The sequence below is a fragment of the Lepidothrix coronata genome, unplaced genomic scaffold (genome assembly GCF_001604755.1).
Source record: "Lepidothrix coronata isolate B3197 unplaced genomic scaffold, Lepidothrix_coronata-1.0 Scaffold392, whole genome shotgun sequence".
Lineage (NCBI taxonomy): Eukaryota > Metazoa > Chordata > Aves > Passeriformes > Pipridae > Lepidothrix > Lepidothrix coronata.
Window position 1 is genome coordinate 36,949 of NW_016690572.1, and position 21,837 is coordinate 58,785.

Consider the following 21,837-nt stretch of genomic DNA (forward strand, 5'->3'; position numbering starts at 1 on the left):
TTTTGTTAAAACAAACAGTACTTTTAACAAAGCTGGTTGGTATTTTTTTGAGTCCTGAAACTAATCACAGTGCATAAAAATACACTGAGGACAACAGGAAGCATCGGTCCCAAACATACAGCTTTCCTGGATATCTCCATTTCCTGGCCCTCCATCACCTCAGACCATGATCACATCCCAGTTTATGGTGAGCTTATCCTCATGCCTCCCACATAAGGCAGGAGAAAGTTACTGCTTAGAGGAGACTCAGAAAGACCATGCAGGGGGTAATGCAGAAAAAGCACAGCTGAGCAGGGAGCCAAGCATCAGCTCCCTACCATCTTTGCCCAACAGCCCCTTCTTTGCCATTTGTCTCTCCTCAAACACAGCTAGAGCATCACCTGTTGCCTCCCCTGAGACATATTTATGACACTTCTTTTCATTCTTTATTGTTCTTTGTAGTTTAGCTTCTACCAACTTACCTTTCAGAGTGCCAAGATGGGGTTTCCTTCACACCCTTATCTTCTTAAGGACAAGTTGCAAGCCAGAAGTCAAGATTTCAAAGGTGCTGGAGCAAGCAGGACACTTAAGCTAATGAGGCGGGAGTGAGGGTTGGTTGGTCCACAGCCCCAACAAACCTGAGAGGCAGGCACTCACTATCTTCCTGCCCAAATTTGCATTTTGCAGCCAAATAATTTTGCAGCCACTGATTTGACAACAGCCCATTAGACTGCAGCCCTAAGTGAGGAAGATTCTGAAGGGAGAAGACACAACAGGTATATATATCTCCAGAGGTGAAAGAGCCTTGCTTGTGACAAGGCTGTGACCACAGGCAAACTAAACTGCATATCAAGATGAGAAATTATGTAATTCTTAAAGGCAAGACTAAGTGTAACACTTCAACCTATCCTGCCTACTCATTGTTTAAATGCCAGGTGTGTAGCTTGCCAAATCTTTACTTAAGCTTGATTTTAAAAAGCCCTGTCAGGCTGCAGTTCTCAAACTCTCCTATCTTGGGTTGACTGATACTTTACAACACAAGCAGCCTACAAGAGTAAAGTTTAAACCACACCCCCCCAGTGGTTGCACAGTGTAACTGTGATGTGCATTTGGATTAACAACTCTCATCAGTGAGTTATCCCTACAGTCAGGTAGAGAGCTGTGAGCATCCTGGCTCTCATGGGGGTCATGGCACATGGCTAGGGAAGACCGTACAGGCAAGGCAGGCCTGGAGAACAGCCATTATAAAAGGCACCACCACCTCTGAGAGAAGTCAAAGGTGCAACAACCTGCAGCCTTCCATTTCCCCTGAAGCTTCCTTGGCTTTAACACCCACAGCAGAGCAGTTTTGTAGCTGCTTCTCAGCTCTTGCTGTTGGAAGCTGCTGTTCTGCCTCTGATGGATCTGACAGAAGTCTTCACAGGACATGATGCAGCATGTCAAGCAGCTGTGTGCCATTTTGACAGACACCACAAAGTAACTAAATGACTTAGATGTGTTAGCAACAGTAAAGATTTCAGGCCAGCAATCTTCCAAACTTCCACAGGAGAAGTGGATGAGTTGGAACAGTAGATGTTCCTTGGCCTGTAACTTTAGCTCTGTCCCCCACCCTGTTACACACAGCTGTATCTCAGGGAATGCAGTACACAAACACCAACAGGCACTCAGCTAGCATCATTTGTTTAATAAAGTCTTTTCTGTCTTTAAAAAAGTTTACAGGACACATGTGTTCCACATGATAAAACTACTAGCAGCTGATCTTTCCTTGTAATAACTTAATCCATGCAGAAAGACCAGACTGCCTACATTGGAGTTAACAGCAGCTAACAACTGACCAAAATACACACAGATCTACACACTGACATGGATACAGGTAGCACGTGACACGGTAGGATGAGAATCAATATACAAGCCTTGGAGAATTTTCAGAATTCAAGTGCAAGTTTAAGGAAAACCCCTGATTTATTTTTTTAAATGGAGCTTATGTACTGAATGTTCTGCTACAATCTGCCTACAGTCACCCTTTATTCAGCAGTCATGTGAAAACACATACACAAAAATGTTAGAAGTCCTTTTCACTACTGATACTACACATTAACAACTAACTCTGATAGCACTGCTTTGGTTGTTTCAATACAGAATGATAGGTTTCTAATGTCTTAGTTCTGTTTTCCCATTTTCCATCCTTTTCCAAAGTCGTTGAAGAGTGTTGCTGAGGCGAATATTGTGTTTTTCTTCAAGAATCCACTGTTGCTTTTGTATAAGAAACTGTGGAAGGCAAACAAACAGGAACATTACTATAGCTAGAGTAGCAATGCAGTACAATTCCTTCAAATCCCAAAGAGAAAAGTATCTTTACTTATTGTCACAGCATGAAAATTAACGCTAGGTTATTTGTTTATCACATTTTAGAAACGTTCAGCTCCTTAAAAATTCAAATGTTATTGGAAAGACTGGACTGACCAAAGCACTCTAGAAGGTCTACAAACTTGTGCTGTCTAAAATGTTCTTATTTCAGCACACAACCTGGAAACAGGGGGCAGAAAACTTGTATCCCTGTAGCACAGCAGCAAGGCCAACAGTTGCTGAGAAATAATAGTACATCATCACTTCATTTTCTAAGAGCACATTTTTCTTCCCAATGTGCCAGGATTTTGATCTCCAGGATCAAAAGAGGAAGATGCAACAAACATAGAGGCAAAGAGAGCAGAACTCCTGTTGTACCATATGACAATCCACTTCTGACTGCAACTCAATTAAAAACAGAGCCATTTCACACCAATCTTGAAGCTGCTCTTCACGAGGCCAGGACTTGAGAACTTCTTTGATCCCTTTGCAAGGTAAATCTAAAACAAATTTCCAGAAATCTATTCAATGCCTTAGGCAAATTGATTCGTATTAGTACCACTTCTGTAGAACAGAAATAATCCCCCAATGTCTGACCACTAGGGAAATTAACAGATTAAAAAAAAAAAAAGAAAAAAAAAAGAAAGAAAAAAAGAAAGAAAAGAAAGTAACTTTGGGAGCAATGTGTGATGCTGAATAGTATCAGCCAGACTGAACTCTAGGGACAGGAAAATGAGAGAAAGGTTAAAGCTCGATTTGGCAAAGCTGTTAGTAATTAAACTGCACAGCTGGCTCAGGGCTACAGTGTGCAGATGAGGTTAATAATACTTTCTTGAGAGCTTAGACATGTTTGAAAAGTCAAAATCAGCAGTGTGGCTTTTCAGGGGCAGGGAAAGGAAGGTAATGAAAGCTGCGTCCTGAAGACTTAAAACTGACAGGAAGAGTATGATAAATACATATCTACATAGGCAGATAATCCATGGCAAAGGAATTGCATCTATATTCAGTCTAATTCCATTCACTCATGTCCAGGTGTGCCCTGCAGGTCAAGTGCCTGAAGGGAGAGAAGATCTGCTGCCAAACTCCAGCAGCAAGTCTGGCTCTCAGTGCCTGGCCTCATGTCCTTATTAGATGGTGAAGGTATATGAAATAGCCTGTTACCAAGTCATTCTGGGAAAGAACAAACCCAGGATGGATGGGTAGGAACCATGACAGGAAGTTGCAGTTCTGGCCTGTCTACAACTTCTGAGCTGTTTTGCACTTCCACTGCCAGGGACCATGTGTTATTTGGGCACTACAAATGGTGGGGGCTGTTCCAGAATGACCTGCCTGCTAGGTGAAGAAAGAAATATAACTGTGTATCTCCACTCTGAAGAATACAAAGCAGGATTCTGAGTTATATCACTGCTGTATTATAAGATCAAATTCCTAAATTTCCTGAGTCAACCTGGAAACAATCATGGCTGGGCCAGACTCACAGACACACCTCCAGCCAATCACACAGCTGGGAAGAGATTTTCACCTACTCCTACATTCTGGTGTGTGACTGCAGACAGAAGCAGAGGTTACCCACTAGCAAGTATCAGAATTTCACCTTTCAGCACTTCTAATGCAGCTCTCTGCATGTGCTGCTTCAGTAAGACACACAGGGTTTAGAGACTGCCAAGCAGGAGGCCACAGCTTTACAGAGGAGAGGAAAAGCCCAAACCTGAGGCCTGCTTCGGATGAGCTAAGGCTCTCTTTCCGAAGACACATCTCCTTCTGCTCCACTGCTGGCGCTGGGGTCATCCTTGTTTCGGGGGGCATTTCTCTCTCTACTTGACTCAGAGGGAACCTTAGTTCTGGTCTTCTCTTTTCTTTGTTGCTGTTTTTCAAGTTTTGTCAGCTAGTCACAAAACAAGGAGAAAACACTTCATGCAACAAAACCATTCCAGATGTCTATTTATAAAAAATCATAAATGCGAGCATTTGTATAAAACTTGCAATTTGGATTCACGTCACCAATACATATATCAACAAAACAGGAAAGAAAAAAAAAGCTGAAGACTAGGATTTCCAGAAATTTAGAGAATACAGTGAATTATCACCATACACTAACACAGTCATCCCAGAGCATAAAAGAGAAGTGCACATGTTCAAAGAACTACCCTCACTTTTCCAGGGTTCCTTCTTTGTCCAACACAATCTGTAAACGTGGAAAACAGTAAAACACAAGGACCACAAGAGAGAGCTGGATTCCACCAAACTTCTGTTTTGAGCTTTAAGTGGTGGTTTTGTAGTTTCAAAGACGCTGATAACAGATGTGTCCCAAGTTTGGCCATCCAGCACACAAGAATAAATTCATTTTATTATTTATCCAGAGAAAGATCCATGTGAGCTTTAGTATCACCTAGGATGTACAATAACCATGTGAAATCAAAAACAAAGACAAAACCCTCAGCTAACTCTACCTTGCCACCTCTCAGTAGAAATGCTTTCAAATACTACTAAGAGTCAAGTTAAGTTGCCCACAGCTGTCACTTCATCTCTTTCTGATTTTTCAGAGAAGTAAATTTTGGGGATGCTACATACTGATAGCTACTTAAATCATCACACTTTGCACAATTTATCTGTGTGGATTTCTATAATCTACTGATTTTCTTTTTAACTCATTATCTGACAACACACTCATTGACAACATGAATGCTACTCTTCAACCAACAAGACTACACTGTTATGTGACATTTTTTAAGTCACAATAATAGAATATTTATGTGGAATTCATGTCTTCCTGACATTTAAAAATGTAAGTTACTTAAATGTCAGTCTTCAGAAGTTCCTTTCGTTTAAAACTAACATTTCCAAGGGGCATTACACAATCATTTACCCCTCGTATCAACCAAGACTGAGTACACTGCTTTACTGTACTGATACAGGCAGGTTCAATAACAAAGATCTGCTACAATGCTTTCATTCTCCTTATCCTTCCCACTACATGGGTCTAGTTTCACAATATGGTACGAAATATTACATGGTTTATTTCTTTCTGGACCATAATGGAACAATGGTCCCACAGAGATCAGTTCAGCGTCTTATCAGAATATATGCATTAAACACTGAAACTGCTATGCCAATTCCAGTCAGAATTCCACAATTATTCATAATGCTTTCAAAGTTCAGTGGGCTTTTTTTCTGAGTTGTCACCACGTCACCTCCCCAGGCACCCTGTAAAACCTCATCTTGCTCCATTTCTGTCTGGCTACTTCTATTAGCCACAAATTCCTACAAATAAATACAAAGTACATCTCCCTGGTCTCCCCCAAACCATGATATACACTTACAAAGCATTCTGGGCACAACTAAACTAATCTCAGCAATAATCCCAATAAACTTTATCAAGACAGCACAGAAATTTGCTACACTCTTAGCCCCTGGATAATTACATTTACCTCTGTAATTATGCAAATGGTTGTATGCAAGTTCAAAAAGAATTACCCAAAATTGCTTCCCCAGTTAAGGCCAGAAACTACAATGCTTGTGATTTGTTAGTACAAATGTTTGTTAGAACATTAAGGAAAATCCTTCTGTTTTCTGCATCACAGCCAAGAGTGAAGAGAAATATCTGATCTCCCCTCATTCTCTAAGACTGTGTAAGAAATGTAGTCACTATTACTGAACTCAGTACAGAATCATCGCATATTGACCTTCTTCCCTTTTATGCCTTTTTGTTTTCACGTTTCTTATCCAGTTTCTAATCCCTGGATTTGTTTTGACTTCCAAGCAAAATTTCTTGTACATCTGACTTACTAAAAAGATATTTTAAGAGCTCAATGAAATGCCAGCAATTTTTGACTTTTTTACTTTTCCATTCACACATCCAAAATTCAAAAAAAAAAATCACGAATCTTCAGTAAACGCTCAGCAATCACTAGTGTCTACTGGTGTAAGAATCTTCTGATTTACTTCATACTTTCAAATAATTTGCTTACTATTAAATCAGACCACAATGAAACTGAGCAATTCACAACAAACTAAACTCTAGTTGCTTCCCCTGCTTACTAGGGTTTCACAAACAGCTGTGATACTCTCTTTCTTATTTGTATATATATAGATTCACACATCTTATATATGTTATATATACCCATATACATATTTATTGTACAAGGAAGACACATTTATTTTTAATTTTTTTATTAATCCGTGATTTATTTATATCCCTCTAGCACAAGGAATAAATAATATACATTTGAATTAATTATTTTTATTAATTTTATTAATTACATTGCAAATGAATTATAAATTTCAGATTACCAATTACAAACATAGACAATCTCTCAGACAAAAAGAGGTATTTCACTGCCACATCCAATGACATAAAAGAGCTATTCATCAGCAATTATGTGTCTAATTTCTTTTGGCTAACATCATATTAAACACTGCAGGATGGTTCAGTCATCTCTTCTGGTTAAAACAAAAAGCAAGAACATAAAAACCACACCATCCCTAAGACTTAGTTCCCATGCTACAAGGAAATCAACAGACTATATAACAGCAAAAAAAAAAAAATGCCACGGGTAAGGAAGAGGAAAGAGAATGACAATTTAAACTGGCTCTTCCTCATCACATCTTGCATGATGGGCAAGTCAATGGTACACATGTAAAACAGTATCAAGAAAGGATGCCTCAGAGCATCAGAAACAGCAGTGCCTCTGACTGTGTGTTAAGGTCTCAATATGAGCTAGAACAGACACCCAGTAACAGTTAAAAGTGCTGCCAGTTTTCAAGTAACAGGGTTCTTTGAAACGTGGTGTAGATCAAACTCTCAGTGCATCCAAAGCACACAGGGCTGGATTCCTTTATTAATGTCTCTGCCACTGTAAAAGCTCACCCATTTCTGTGACAGCCAAGAATCCCCCAGACCAGGACAAGCAATGAGCTGGAACCCAAGGGGACTCATGAAATGTGCATGGGCAACACACTGCAGAAGGCAGGAGAGCAAACTTTACTCTTACTCTCACTGCAGACTGTCCAGTACCCACTCAGATACCCATACAAGGACTCTGACCTTTACAGAGGCTTTAGAAACACACTCAGTAAGGAGATCCTTGGTGTATCCTTACCTTAGGACAAGTAACAGTGTTCTAAGCACATCCTGCACAAGAAGCCTCATCTCTGCTGATGAAATGAGTTTTAAGGAGGAATGGAAGCCAATCAGCAAGCGAGACTGAAGCAGAATCAGACATTCACACTAAACAAAGATTTCATGCCAGAGAAAGTTTGAAAACCAGCATCCTTCCCTTACTTCTGTCCATGTTGTGGCCACCAGGAAGGTGTTGTCAGATGGGTAAAGCAGGTAGCCTTGAACTGTGAAAGCAAAATCCTTACACAAGCCAACATTCCCCAAGAAAGAAATGGAACCTTGAAGAATCCTGCACACCTTGGTGATTCCTCTTGGGTTATTTAACACCTACACACAGAGCAGTGGGGTAAAAGCTCTCCGAATCCTCTCCATTTCAGTCAGAAACTGCACTGTGCCATCCTTTGGGGATCCACCCACCCTTAGGTCAATGATTCTCACTGACTGCTTCAGCAAAAAAGATTGCTCACCAGTTTTGCCCTAGAGACCATGACACCATGGGCTCCATCTCATATTCACAGGCAGCAGGACACGATACTGCTCTCCATCTTGCCACTATGCGGTCAACTGCAGGCTACAATAAAAGCTGCTACACAAGGGATATGGCACCTGCACCTGGGACAGAGCCCTGCAAGAGCATGGAGAACTGTGCAGAACACATTGCCTGATGGCATGGAGGGACCATGTCCTTTCCTATTCCACAAAGAGTTGTAGTGGCAAAATCAGAGGGTTGATACCACCACAAGTACCACAGCTAAACCTCAACCTTAACAAGTCATAAACATGGCACCTGAAAACACGGGGCCGTAACCCTTTTGATGGTTAATGGACAGTTCAAAGGGGACATCAAAGCACTCTGTTTCTCTGCCAACCCAGCTTTCTGCAGACTATTTCCCAGGCAAATCAGGCAGCAGCTCAATTCCCCCAAGTGGGAATGTGAGTGCCTGAATCTACAAGTAGTTCTCACTCCAAAAACAGAGCTACTGCTGCTAATTATGCACAGTTTGGCCTAAGAACTCGTGCTAAAACTGTGAGGGTACAGAAAGAAAGACCAGAAACAGAAGAACTACTACTTTACAGTCTTGCTCCACTTCCCCTCCTGAGGAAGCTGTAGTGAGCAATGAGGTCAAACCTCAGCCTCCTTTTCTCCAGACAAACGTAGAGTTCTTTGCTGCTCCACACAGGACATTCCTTGCAGCCCTTTCACCAGCTTTGTTGCCTTCCTCTGGATGTATTCAAGTACCTGAACAACCTTCTTGAATCGTGGGGCACAGAACTGCACATAACACTCAAGGTGAGTCTGCACCAATGCTAATTACAGCTAATCACCTCTTTAGACTGGCTGTTTAAATTTGATACACCCCAGGATGGGGTTTGCCCTCTTGGCTGCTCAGGCACACACTGCTGACTCCTACTGAGCCTGCTACGGGCTAGCCCGTCACACCAGATCCTTTTTGGAGAGCTGTTCTCCAGCCACCCAGTTTATGTTTTTGTCCAGCACTGTTCTGTCTCAGTTGCAGAATCCAGCATTTGGCCCAGCTAAATGTCATGCCACCGATGACTGCCCAATGCTCCAAACTATTTAGATCCTTCTGCAAGGCCTCTTATCCTACAAGAGAGTCAAGAGCACTTCCCAGTCTGGTATCATCAGCAAATCTGCTAATGGTGCATTCAGCTCCTGCATCCAGACTGATAAATATATTGAACAGAAGGGGTACCAAAATTAAGCCCTGAGGAACACTGCTGGTGACTGATCGTCAGCCAGCGGTAGCCCCACTGACTACAACCCTTTGAGCCCTGCCCTTCAGCCAGTTCTTCACTATGTATCCGCTTATTTCACAGCTGGAGGACTTGTTGAGAAGAATGCTGTGAGAGACAGTATCAAAAGCCTTACCAAAATCCAGACAAACTAAATCCACCACCTACCCTTCCTCCACTATGCAGGTGACCTTATTGTAGAAGGGTATCAAATCAGTTGGACAGGACTTTCCCTTCTGAATCCATGTTGACTCTGCCTGATGACTGCATTGTTCTTTAAATGCCTTTCAACAGCACCCAGTATGATCTTCTCCATAATTTTTCCAGGTACTGAGGTTAGATTAACTAAATTGTAGTTTCCTAGTTCTTCCCTGGTGTCCTTCTTATAAACTGCAGTAACAATTTTAACAAGGTTAAGTGAAACGTTATACAAATAAGATTGGTGTGGCCTTGCTGAGGCACAGTTGGTAATAACAAGCCCTCTCCCTTCTCTTTCAGCCTGGAAAAGTCACTGTTCTGTTTAGAAGATGAGAAAACTTCATTACTGCATTTGGTTTGCAGCATAACTTGTGCTGTTCCTAAGAAGAGCTAACTCTCCTCTCCGCTCCAGACTTAAATCTGGGACTTAAATTGCTGTTCCCTTTTTTCTGACAAAGAGGCATGTCTCCAGTTCCATCCAGTCACCCACATGCACAAGCTCCTACATGGCAAGAAACTTCACTAAAAGCTGGCAGGGGTGGTTGTCCAGACACATTAAAAACGTCATTAATGAGTCATGATTAAACAGCAGCTTTAATGATGAGGAGGAATAAACTGTAAAAAGCTTTTTTGCATTACACATGCACAACCTTTACCAGGACAGCAGGCAGCTATCAACAGGCCAGGGAACTGAAGAAAACAATGAAATTATTTACTTTTCAGAGGCTGCATAGGAAGGACGAGGTCCTTGTGTCTAAGGAAAGCGATACTGCTTCATAACAAGAATGCTACAAATCTGCAAAGGATATACATCACTCTTTCCAGACAGACCTTCTGGGTCACTTACCTGTTTAGGGTCAACAGTGGCAGCTGGGGACTCCAGTTCTATTGTTACAGGACCATCGTTCTGGATGTGTACCTGCATGTAGGCACCAAACTTGCCATCTGAAAAGGGAAGAGACAAGAAGTGCTGAGAGCTCTTGGAAGGATAACACATACCAAAGTGTTCACCAAATGTGCTACCAAAAAAAAAACAAAACATGAAAGGACTAACAAACTGCAGAAAGCTACTAAGGAAATAACAGTGTATGTGCACCCAGCTATGTAGTCTGGCATTCAGAGATGATAAATACACAGCTAAGTATAGAAACATCCATAAAACAAACCAAGTCTACAGATAATCAAGGTGCTCACAGTTCAGGATAGGTGGGATAGTTCTCACAGTCAGGAGATGAAATTTTAAAGGATATAACAGCTAAGCCTAAGGATCCAGTCCAACTAACCAGCTGATGTTTTGAAGAAACTTTATACATAGGCAAAAGATAAAAGCCTGTTCTGAAGCATTTGTCATTGAATACTCTAGAGCAAGGAACACTGATGTGCAGCTCAATCCCAATCTGCTACAGCCATTTCTACGTTCCTGCTTGCAACATAGGTTGTTCTTTGACAGAGTTTGGCAAGAAAAGGTGGAAAAAAAGACACTGCCTACTCCTTCAACCTTGCTGACTTCAGAGGAATACACTTCTGAAATCACAAATGTCTATGTCATTTGTCATCAATGGCATTTATTAGCATACCAGCTGAGGCACAGACCAGATTCTTTGTAAGCATTTGAGAAGGTTCTATGATGACAGAGCTATGACATTTTTATCTTGTATAGTTTAGAAAGGCCATCCTGTTGTATGCTGTCTTCTCCTCACATCTCATTTTTCTTTGTCCAAACTTCGTTGCTTCATTTTTTCTAGTCTAGCTCCCTACTGCTCAAACTCAACCCATCCCTGGCTGAGCCTATTCTGCTCACTACCACATATTCTCTTCCACTGTCCTGCACACCTGAGCAGACTTTATAGACTTTTCTGCAGGGACAGCAACAAGAAGAGATGTTCCCGTATCACTACAAATGCATGGAAGAGAAAAAAAGTATACTGCAGCAAACTGACAGCAGTTATCCAAAGACTGGAGCAGTCTCACTTACTGGGAAGGCAGGCCTGGAGTCAGCTCAGTAACCCAACCAAAACAACTTCCAGTACCACCTTGGACAGTGAGCAAGAACATGCTAAAAGCCATAGGCTCAAACTTCAGTGACACAACCACCACTGGGAATATTTACATGAGATTTTGTATAGCTACACAGCACACCTGTTGCTTTCCACAGCAACAGGTGATGTCCCTGACTGAAGAGAGATCAAGCTATTCTGATTTTTCACAGACATGTTACTGGGGACAAAGAGCTCTCAGAGAGTTCCCAGTGTTTTCGTGTCACATCCTCTAAGTCAGACAGAAGTCTGATATTTGCTTAAAAGAAAAAGGAAAAAGAAAAGGCATGTTCAGGCCTGTCCAACACGTATGGGCCATATCACAATCAATCTACCACCCAACTGCTTTTCCAAAAGCTGTATGCCACAAGGCACCCTATGAACTAGAGATACAAGCTCTGGCAAAGCCAAAAATCATAGCACTGTACAAAAGTCTGCTGCCAATATTTCAGCAGCCAAGGAAAAGGTTCTGGACTGATCACTGAAGAGTCACAGCAACATAAATGCCAATGGAAGGGGGGGTAAGAGCATGATTTGAGGGACTTGTTCAATTAAAAGATATGTAATTTACTGCATAATTTTACCAGCTGCTGTCCTCAGATGTTTTGCCCCATAGAGGACATGGCTGAAAAGAATGCATGGCTCCTGCACACTCTGTGCTTTCCTCATGGGATGCTTCTGGATTTCTGTTCTGGCAGCTCTCTTACACAACAAAACCAGGTTCCAGTGGTCCCTTGATTCCCACAGCTCTTTTCAAGAAGTGACCTCACTGTAATACAGCTTTTTGTTCTGCAGCTTTTGGGTCTGATCTTGCCTAAAATAACACGGTAAAGATAAAACCTAGTTTCAACATTTCTTCTTAAATCAATGCCTAACTCCTCCTTAGGAAGACAACTTCTTCAGCAGAATCTCCCCCAGCGTTGGCTGTCTGCCTCAAATACATGCTCCTGCATTCCTTCCCTTGTCCACTGTTGTGTCAGTATGTGGCAATTCATACAACCTTTCAGAGGGGGGGCATCTCTTATTTGTGCATTATGGTTTCCTGAAGAGGTAAGCTGGGAGACAGCCTAACTCCCCTAAATCAGACTGACATCTGTGGAAACACTGGATGTTGCATTCAGCTAAAAGCACATGGGGGGAACACATCACTTCTGCAGCACTCAGGCAGACAGGATGCAAAGTTCTGCCCTTGAATGCAACTTCTGAAACTCCGAGGCAGATAAATCCCACTTCTGTACAGCACTGCAAAGAAACTGAAAACATCATCTCTTTCATCTCTCTGTCCCGAGAGTTTGGATTGATTTTCACTTCTCAGTCAGAAGGAGAGGAGGAGAAAGAATCCATCCTCCTTGCATATTGCTTGTTACCCCAGCAACTTCAGGTAGATTTATCATATGACCCTGAACTGTCCATGGGAGACAGTAATAACTTACCCTTAAAAACACTATTTCTTTTCATGCTTTTTATACAATAATGCTCTTCAATGTAGTAAATCTTTCCCCACTTTTAAGACTCCTTGACTGATAAATTCACCTTACAACATCTTCTGCAATAAAACAGGATCCTGAAATTATAATTAGTGTCAAGTTTATTCTGCTTGACACCCATCTCTCCAAATTCCTTGTCTCTAAAAATCAGGCATGCATACCTTCCTCAGAGGTAAAGAAGATCTTTATCTATGGTGAGTCAGAAAGGCCACATCTGAGATGTAAAAACTTGAAAAAGAGATATAATTTACTTTCAGAATATTTTTGAACCTATCTCAAGCCTTATGACCCAAAAACCTCACACTGGTTTTATTCAGGAGTTACTTCTAAGCTTGTCTACTTAGAAAGTTATTTTTAATTAACACCATGCGAATATCCTTCCTCCAGATAAGAACACTTATTCTGAAGTGACAACACTTACAACGGGAATTTAATCAAGGAGAATAATTCTGCTTTCAACTTGTACCAAACCTTAATCTGACTTAAACTCTTCCTTGTGGAACAATCCTCTCATATTTACTGGGATATTACTACTGAAGGAGCATGACATTTCACACTCTTTGCCATGCTAATCCTTACTGCCTCAGAACACTAAATGCACGTGCAAGGCAGAGAGCAAAGGCCCTGACACATAACCTCTTCCAAGATTTTGTTTGTCAAATGTTCCACTGCTCTGGGTGTGGAAGAATGGTTTGTGTTTCTCTTTACTTCCCATTCTGAGCTCCTAGCTGGCAAGCTCCAGACGGACCAGATAACAGACAGAGAAGCTGCCTGCCCAGCATCTCTAAGTGGCACACATAGCAGCCTAACTTCCAACAGCCAAATTATCTACCGAGAAAAAATAGGAACCAGAAAACACAGGGCTCTTAGGCAACAGGACACGACATTTATAGATCTATCTTTGCCTCAGCTACACAAATTCCAATTTCAGTGACTACATTACTCCTCTAAAACGCATTAAGCAATTTGTAAGATCAAAGGGAAGGGCACCTAAAGCAATCCAGAGAACCAAACTCTAATCTCCCAATAACTACAACTGTGTGTATGTAGGGGAAATACATGAGTAGAGATTTTGTAGACAGCAGCTAGAGCCTCATGCTGATACACTAAACCTATTTAACAGTCCAGCCCCTCATTTACCAGAGCTCCTTCCCAGGGCCCTCCCACCACCCTTTGTAACCCAGTAGCATGTAGGACAGCCCCCAGCAAGTCAGGTTTTGATTTCCTCAGGACTTTTCCAGGACAGAATTCAGTATGTTTGCATGCCATAGTAAATCACAGATCAGGAATTACAATTTTACAAAATTATACTTCAGCTCAGGGTAACTGTAAACTCTGCTGATGCTACCACAGGACTTGGCCCACTACCTATGAAACTCCCAAACTTCATAAAATTTGCATGCACAAAAATAAATAGATAAAACAAACAAACAAACAAAAGCACTGGCAAAGCAATTGACACAACAGAAACTTTGACCTAACAGAGTCATAACAATATAGTCTGGTACAGCTTAATAAAAAAGCAAAATCATAAGTTAACACGTAGTTCCAGTGCTGCCAGCAGTTTTAAATGCATGTGTTTTCTGACACAATACCACAAGGCAGTCACTCTTATGTTTCTATGTTTTCAGTACAGAAAGAAAATGCAGAAGTTTTAGCTCTTTTTGCAGAAAGTACTGGCAAGCAAGTGCCAAAATATGGGCACTTAACAACAGTGGCTATGCATTTCAGGTATACAACTGCTATTCACTGAGAGAAGTTCAAGAAGCCGCTGTCAAATTATAAACTGATTGAAGGTACTTCAGAAACAGAGCATTTTCCAAAGCCCAAGGACAAAAAAGTAGATATACAGAGATATATCAATTTTTCCACACCTCATTTAAGTGAAAGAAGAAAGTCCATATTTGCTTTTAGTTTCCCAGGACGTAAGTGTCAACTCAATCAAAACTCACCAGAGCAAATCTTATACTCACTAACTTGCCAGGAAGTTCTGTTACCAGTTTCTGAGGCATAGGAATGGGTCCTAACTTACTCAGAACTCATCAAAGATAAAGATTCAAAAAGCAAATATTCTGAATTAGTTAGAAGTTTTCTATGTTACCAACTAAAAAGGATGCAGGGAAGGGGTATGAGAGATGCATTCCTTATCATGAACAAATGTTGACTGGAAGAACACATCAAGCTACCAGAAAAGAGGGACATTTTATGTGTGCATTTAAATGTGCCTCCTTGGAAAGCACTGAGATAATTACCCTAATCTTAGAGTCAATATAAAAATTAGCCTATAACTCTTTCCCCAGCTACCAGTTTTCTGTCTTTTTTTTAACTTTTTTCCTCATAACGAAAGTAAGGCTGACCATTATCCATTAACAGCCACCATTTAAAAAATAGTCTTTTCTAGGTACTTGTCTTCTGGTCAAGTGTAGCAAAAAATCAAGTCTAAATATGAAAATGGACAGAGAGAAATCAGAAAAGCAAACAGAAAAGATTAAGAACAACAATACCCAGTAAAGAGAAGACTGTTGCATACGTGACATAGAGTTGAGAAAAGATAGCCTAAATCAAATACTGTTCTCAAACAACACATTACACCTCCCACTGTCATCATTACCATTTAACAGGATGTAGAAGCAAAGTGACAGATATCACACACTGGTGACACCTTCAAGCCTGACTCAACATATATCTCAGAAAAAGTGCTTGTCCTGGGTTAATCTAACTACACAGCACAAAACATCCAGCTTTTGAGGGAGCCTGACCTCAGAGCTTGTTCTCATGGCTGCAGCCTCTCTGCATTACGTTGTCAGTCACTGCTCATGTCGTGCAGCCAATAACAACACAAGAACATCCATAAGTCTTACTGTTCCAGAGGAATGACAGGAAATGGCTTGGTTAGAGGAAGACTGGAGTGATCACCCTGCCAGGCCACTAGTGAAAATACCATAACATCCTCTCAGCTACTAGCATATAAAGACAGCTCCTTTGCAAGTGTCCTAGTTACAGGGGCTGAGAGCTGTTTATCACTATGTGGGTATAACCAAAACCATATTCTACACCCTCTATGTCATTTCTGATGGACTGTTAATAAATAGATTGTTTGCAGCAGCTGCCCAGGGCACACCTGACACCTCAGGCTGGGTGTTAAAAAAACACTGTGAGGCAGGGAGTGTTCCTTTGTCTTCACACCAATGACTCAGCTGTGATAACTCCCCTCCAGGGAGGCATTAACACCTTCACACCCAGCCTGAGAGGTCATCTCTGCTAATGGCCCATAATGGACTGTCATAACAGGCAGCTGCAACAACCTAGACCATCAAAAATTCCAAAAATATCCCATGACTCACAGAGTTAAATCACCAATTGTGAAACTCCCCACTATAGGGGAGGTACTGGGCATTCCCACCTAAACCTGAGCATATACAAACTCCGGGTTTTGGGACTTCTGATACCACTTGTCGGATCCAGAGGAGGACCAGAACTTCAACAGGACTGCAACTGCCACTTCAACAAGACTGCAATCATTACTTCGACAGAACTGCCACCATCATCCAGAACAACAGGTTTCCTTTCCTTTTACTTTGCCCCCCAGGAAGGGGCCATGTGGTGCTCAGCACAGGGGCTAATGAACACTGTTCTGTTCCTGTCCCAGGGTACTGAGTTATATATCTGTCTTTGGGGGTTAAAACCAGTTTTTTCTCTGTATCATTGTATTTATTGTAATCTTTTTAGTAAATTGTAACTCTGACTTGTAATCTCTCTTGAGTTGGGTTCACTTCTCCCGCCAGTTCACTTTTAAACCAGCACAGCAAGACAGACAGAAAATCACAGAGTAAAGAAATCAACAATCGGGAAAGAACACATACAAGAAAGGTACGGTGGTCACATCAAGGACCTTACCAACCTTCAGTCCTTACCTTTAATAAGCTCTGGCTTGTAGGCTTTTCTTAGCTGCTCTAGGAAGTTGTTATAAAAACACTCTGCCTGCTCTGTGGGCATTGCCATGTGGTAGTCAGGCTTGTTTCCTTTCAGGATGCACTGGAGGGTAAATTGGCTCACACACAACACTTCATACTGTTTATCCATCACACTTTTGGACCAGTGCTTCCCACTCTCATCTTCAAATACTCGCAAGTTCAAGATCTTTCGAACCCTAGTAGGAAAAAGATAATTCTTAAATTGTCCCATGAGGAATCAACAGGTACCATACAGAATAAGATAACAGGAAAGGCAGATGCATATTCATTCTTTCTCCCCATAACAAGATATCCCTTTGCACCTTCATTCCTAAGCCGTGGGAATCTCGTCACATTATCAGAGGCATAACCAAGAAAGCCCTCATACACCTACACAATGTTGTCAGATCATTAATCCACACCATCGTTTTATAGAGAATGGGATCAGAACTGAATAACTGCATGTTATAGAGTGACGTAAAGATGGCATAGTAAGTTAAGAAAGCTCACTCTTTAATATCTGATTTTATGTGTCACAATATTCCTTAACATGTGAACAGCTTTGGGAATTTTAATCCTCCCACCGCACTGGAAAATCACACTTAGTATGAAATGAGATCATCCTACACTGTAGTTGTTGCCAGTCATGATTCACATATACACCTCCTGCTTTGTCACTTCCTAGCACTATTCCCAAACCAGGCCCCACAAGCCAGATGAGGGCAACACTTTTTCATCAGGAGAAGAGGAAGGCAAGGAACAGGGCAGAACTGCAGGTGGCAGTAAAGTGGTGATTTGGACTTGTTTGAATTTTGGACCCATTTTTGGCTCTAATACTCAAGAGAATAAGAGGAACTTCACAAATGGATCCTGAAAAGCAACAGGAGGACTTGCAATCCAGTCCGTGTCAGGACTTTGATTGGTAACAGGACTGCAAGCCACTCTCCTGTCTTTGGTTTCTTCTTCTAGCTTCTCCACATCTGCAGCATCAAGAGAGCATATCAAGTGCAAAGCATTTCAATTCCAGTCATCAGCCAAGCATTCTATATGGCACCAGAGGTGAGGCCGTTAGTATAAGATAAAGCTGAGACTTTGTTATGGTCTAGCTCCAGGGCTTTGCCATCACTAAGGCACAGTCCCAAGAACCATCCTTGCCAATCTGTGTGTGTCAACAGCAAACAGAATTAACTTCTGAATGAAATAGATGGTTAAAAGCATCCACTGGAAGACCCCAGCAGAAGGCTTTAATCATCATCACTGCTCTGTTTTAATCTTAGAGATGTTTGTTGTTTCACTTACAGGATTACTAAAGTTTCCTTTAATAGGACCTGAAAAACCTGGTTAAGCTGATTTCTTTCATTCCTTTTTCTCAGATGCTGGCTTCCTGCCCTTCCTGCATCAGTCATCCCAACAACCTGGTGTTGAGAGTACAGTCACTGTGGATCACCTGCATGTAATATTCAGAAGCATCCTCCACATTCACCAAGGTAAGGATAAGAAAAAATGACAGAGCAAATGTTACACACTGAGCGAGGCAAACAGTAAGGTAAACCAATGAAGCATGTCAGAACAAAACCCCCTTCAGCTCTGCTGCAATTCTCTACAAGTTTCAAACGTTTATGTGAGATCTTTGGTGACCTTCAGGTCATATCCTCAGTCTCTTACTTTCTGTGCCACATCTGCTAAGGGTTGTTTTCACCATCCCTCACATTCTTCTCTCTTCACTGCTTGAGCCTTTCCTCTCCTTGACATCAGTCAGCTCCACCACTTGTTTCTTCTTTGCCTTTGTAAAGACTGAGGTCAGTCTTAGAATAATGATCTGTCTGAAGCAGACAGAAGAAGCCCCTGGAGAACTCCTTCTTGCATGTGTTTGCTGGTTGAATTACGCTATTCTGTGGCCATGGAACAGATGGCCAGAGCCAGTCCTCAAGGCTGCCAAAATTGATTCACGTTTCCACACAACTAACTGACAGGAGTATCCTGCCTTTTGGAAGAACAAAACTTCTGTGCAAACTAAAATGAGAGTTTGAGGTTTCTGATAAATCCCATCCTTGAAGGATGGATTTCTTCTGGGTAAATTCATGCAGTAAAAAGGATAGACAGCTAAAAAAGGGAAATCTGAAAAACCCAACATGTTGATTCTTCCTTTTTGAGTCTGCTCTTGTTAGAAAACACAGAGACAGGGAACAGAAACAGATTTTTCTCAGTGGAACATAAACTAAGAACTAACTAAGAAATTTGTATTCAAGGTAAAATCTCAAGAGGAACTAGCAGGTAAACCTGAATCTCCTAATAGGAATAACCAATTTGTTTGGCTACTGCACAGGTATCAGTGATTCAGTATCGGTAATAAACAAGTAAAACAGCACAAGGCAAAAGGAAATAAGCGACTTACATGTGCTCCAGCTCTCTTTGTGTATCTTCCAAAGAAATGCCCAGCAGCACACAGAGGCCTCGTCCTATTGAGCTGATCTGTTCACCACCCACTGGGGAAGGAGAGGGGGAAAAGTAAGGTTAAATGCACTGTCTTGTTTTATGACACAAGTAAGTACTGGTTTCAGCTGGAAAACTGTTCATCCACCAAACAGCATTTCCAAACCCTGCTTATCTGTGTTAAGTTTGTAGAGATTAAAGATCACATAGAAGCATTCTTTCAAAAGCTTCCCAGTGTCACTTCTTTGTGAGCTCAGGATGCTTATTCCAGCATTTAAAAACTGCTGAAAGATTTTTACTACTGCTGGATCAGCCGTGCTAACCAGAGAAAAGGCAGAACTCTCTCCAAGACTTGTAAAAATTATCCACCTGGTTGATGTCACTAAGTTTACTCAAGTTCTCTACTCCACCATTCCCTTCGTACTTTGTATTTGTTGTGAAAAGGTGACTTCTACCTTCTACCCTCACGAATTTTTTGAAATATGACTTTTAACAACCTGCAAATTCTGCCCTTCTAATTGGGAACACAACCCCTTTAATGACATTTACAATAAAACACAAACCACCAAAGATCTATAGTGTTTTCCTAAGAAATGTTTTAAATTATCTTAAACTGATTATCTTAATTTAAATTATGGACCATGGTTGATCCTGAGATCACTGTAGTAAGATTAGATGCAGCCTTAAAACTGAGATAAGCACCAGTTACCCAGCCGTTAAAACTGCATCCAGGCTCATGACTGGGGAAAAAAGCTCCAAACATTCTGTAAAATGAGAGGAGATCAGGTCTCCAGCAAAAGCTGAAAGCTTGTGTCTCTGCACTAGTGGCCATATCAGGACTATTCCCAATGGGCAGAAGCAAACGAGGGGGAAAAACTCCTCACAAAGACTCTTTCCATTGGATCTGGGTATGAGTCCTCCAGCTTAGAAATCTCTTCTGCTATGTACAGCACTCTCTCCCTCAGAGAGTGACATCTCAAACTCTTCAACAGCCAGAAGCAATAGTTTAAATTATTCCCCAGAGAAGTGGCAGTAAGTCAGCAACAACTCCAGTGCTGATGGGGACTGACCACTGTTGTGGCCGCAGTACCAGCTGTGCACAAAAGCTGTGCCCCTTACACAAACATGCTCTGTCAGTGATGACACACAAGCAGAAACTGTTTTATAGCGTGAAGGCCATCCTGCTGCACACTTCTTGACCCCTGGGCCGCACAGCAGAACTCACTGCCTCACGTGCAAACTTCTTGGGGATTTTAAGCATCTCAAGCACAGAAGGTCCAACCAGTGCAATAGCGGGGACATTCCATCAAGACACACCATTCCAATCGGCACCAGGGCTACTGACCCAGGCAAGCAGTGCCCAGTGGCAGCAGGGACAGCACCACTGACATACACAAGCAGTGCAAAAAGGGGCACCAGGCTGCACTGCCAACGTGCTTGCAATGCTCCGAGGTGACTGTGATTGTACTGCTAATGCACAGGAGCCACAGGAGAGGGAAACTGGGATGGCACTGCCACCACATACACGCTGCATGGAGGCACCCTTGATTACAGTGCTGACACATTCGCTGGGGGAAGGTGATCACAGGCTCACTGCTGACATGCACAAGCAGGACAGAGACAACTGTGACCGTGGTGCCAGCACGTGTCCGTGGTGCAAGGAGGCAGATGGGATGGCTACTCTGACACACACACAGGCAACGTGGAACAGTCACCGGTTCAGTCCTGCCACACAAGCAACCGATGCAGGTGGTTGTGGCTGTCGTGGCACACATGCAGGAGCGAGGGCTCGCAGAGGGGATGGCACTGCCAACACACACAGCGCGGCAGTGACCAGGACACCCCGCCAATACGGACACCAAGCTTGACAGAATTCAAGAAGCGTTTGGACAACGCTCTCAGGCACATGGTGTGACTCCTGCGTATACCCTGTGCAGGGCTAAGAGTTGGACTCGATGATCCTCGTGAGTGCCTTCCAAGTCAAAATGTTCTGTGATTCTGTGAACGCAAACAAGCAATGCAAAATGACTGCGACTGTGGTATGAATACAAAGGCACTCGAGGAGGCGACTGCAGCGGGACTGCCAGCCCATGCCGGCAAGGCGAGGATGTACACAGACCTCGATACACAGACCACACACGCAACCCATGAGGGAGCTGGGCTGGGCCCCCGTGGGAGAAGCAAGCGAGCCGGCCCACGCCAAAACCACGCAGCGGGACAAGGAAAGGGGAGCGCACACATGCATACATACACACACACGCACACACATACACACACACAGCCGCCCCCAGCCCTCCCGGCTGGGGCGCACTGACCTGTGACGCTGGCCTGGGCCACCCGCTGCACGATCGCCTTCATGGCGCAGCGCGGGCCGGCGCCGAGCGGGGACAGGCGGCGGCGCCCGGCAACGGCGGCCGCTCCCTGCCCGCCGCCCGCCCGCACCGCCGCACCGCGGCCGGGAGGTGCTACTGCAGCCCGCCGGCACACCCCCGACAGCGCCAACAGAGGCTGCTTCGAGAGCAAAGGGACAG

General features: G+C 42.6%; 1 protein-coding gene across 1 annotated transcript; it reads right to left on the reverse strand.

The window, feature by feature from the left end:
- Positions 1-1,645: 1,645 nt before the first annotated feature.
- Positions 1,646-21,725, reverse strand: DTD1 (D-tyrosyl-tRNA deacylase 1). The gene is made up of 6 exons (XM_017839252.1): positions 21,622-21,725; positions 19,269-19,359; positions 16,835-17,070; positions 10,245-10,342; positions 4,034-4,210; positions 1,646-2,247 (listed from the first exon to the last, which is right to left on the reverse strand). The coding sequence occupies exons 1-5, from the start codon at positions 21,662-21,664 to the stop codon at positions 4,055-4,057; spliced, it is 624 nt and encodes a 207-aa protein (XP_017694741.1). The 5' UTR covers positions 21,665-21,725; the 3' UTR covers positions 1,646-2,247; positions 4,034-4,054.
- Between the last annotated feature and the right edge of the window lie 112 nt (positions 21,726-21,837).

What these genes read in the sequence shown, in the direction of transcription:
- DTD1 (XM_017839252.1), bottom strand. Translation starts at nt 21,664, where the DNA reads ATGAAGGCGATCGTGCAGCGGGTGGCCCAGGCCAGCGTCACAG. An exon ending in GGCCCAGGCCAGCGTCACAG is followed by an intron (nt 19,360 to 21,621) that starts GTCAGTGCGCCC and finishes CTCCTTCCCCAG; the next exon opens with TGGGTGGTGAACAGATCAGC. An exon ending in CAAAGAGAGCTGGAGCACAT is followed by an intron (nt 17,071 to 19,268) that starts GTAAGTCGCTTA and finishes TTTTCCTACTAG; the next exon opens with GGTTCGAAAGATCTTGAACT.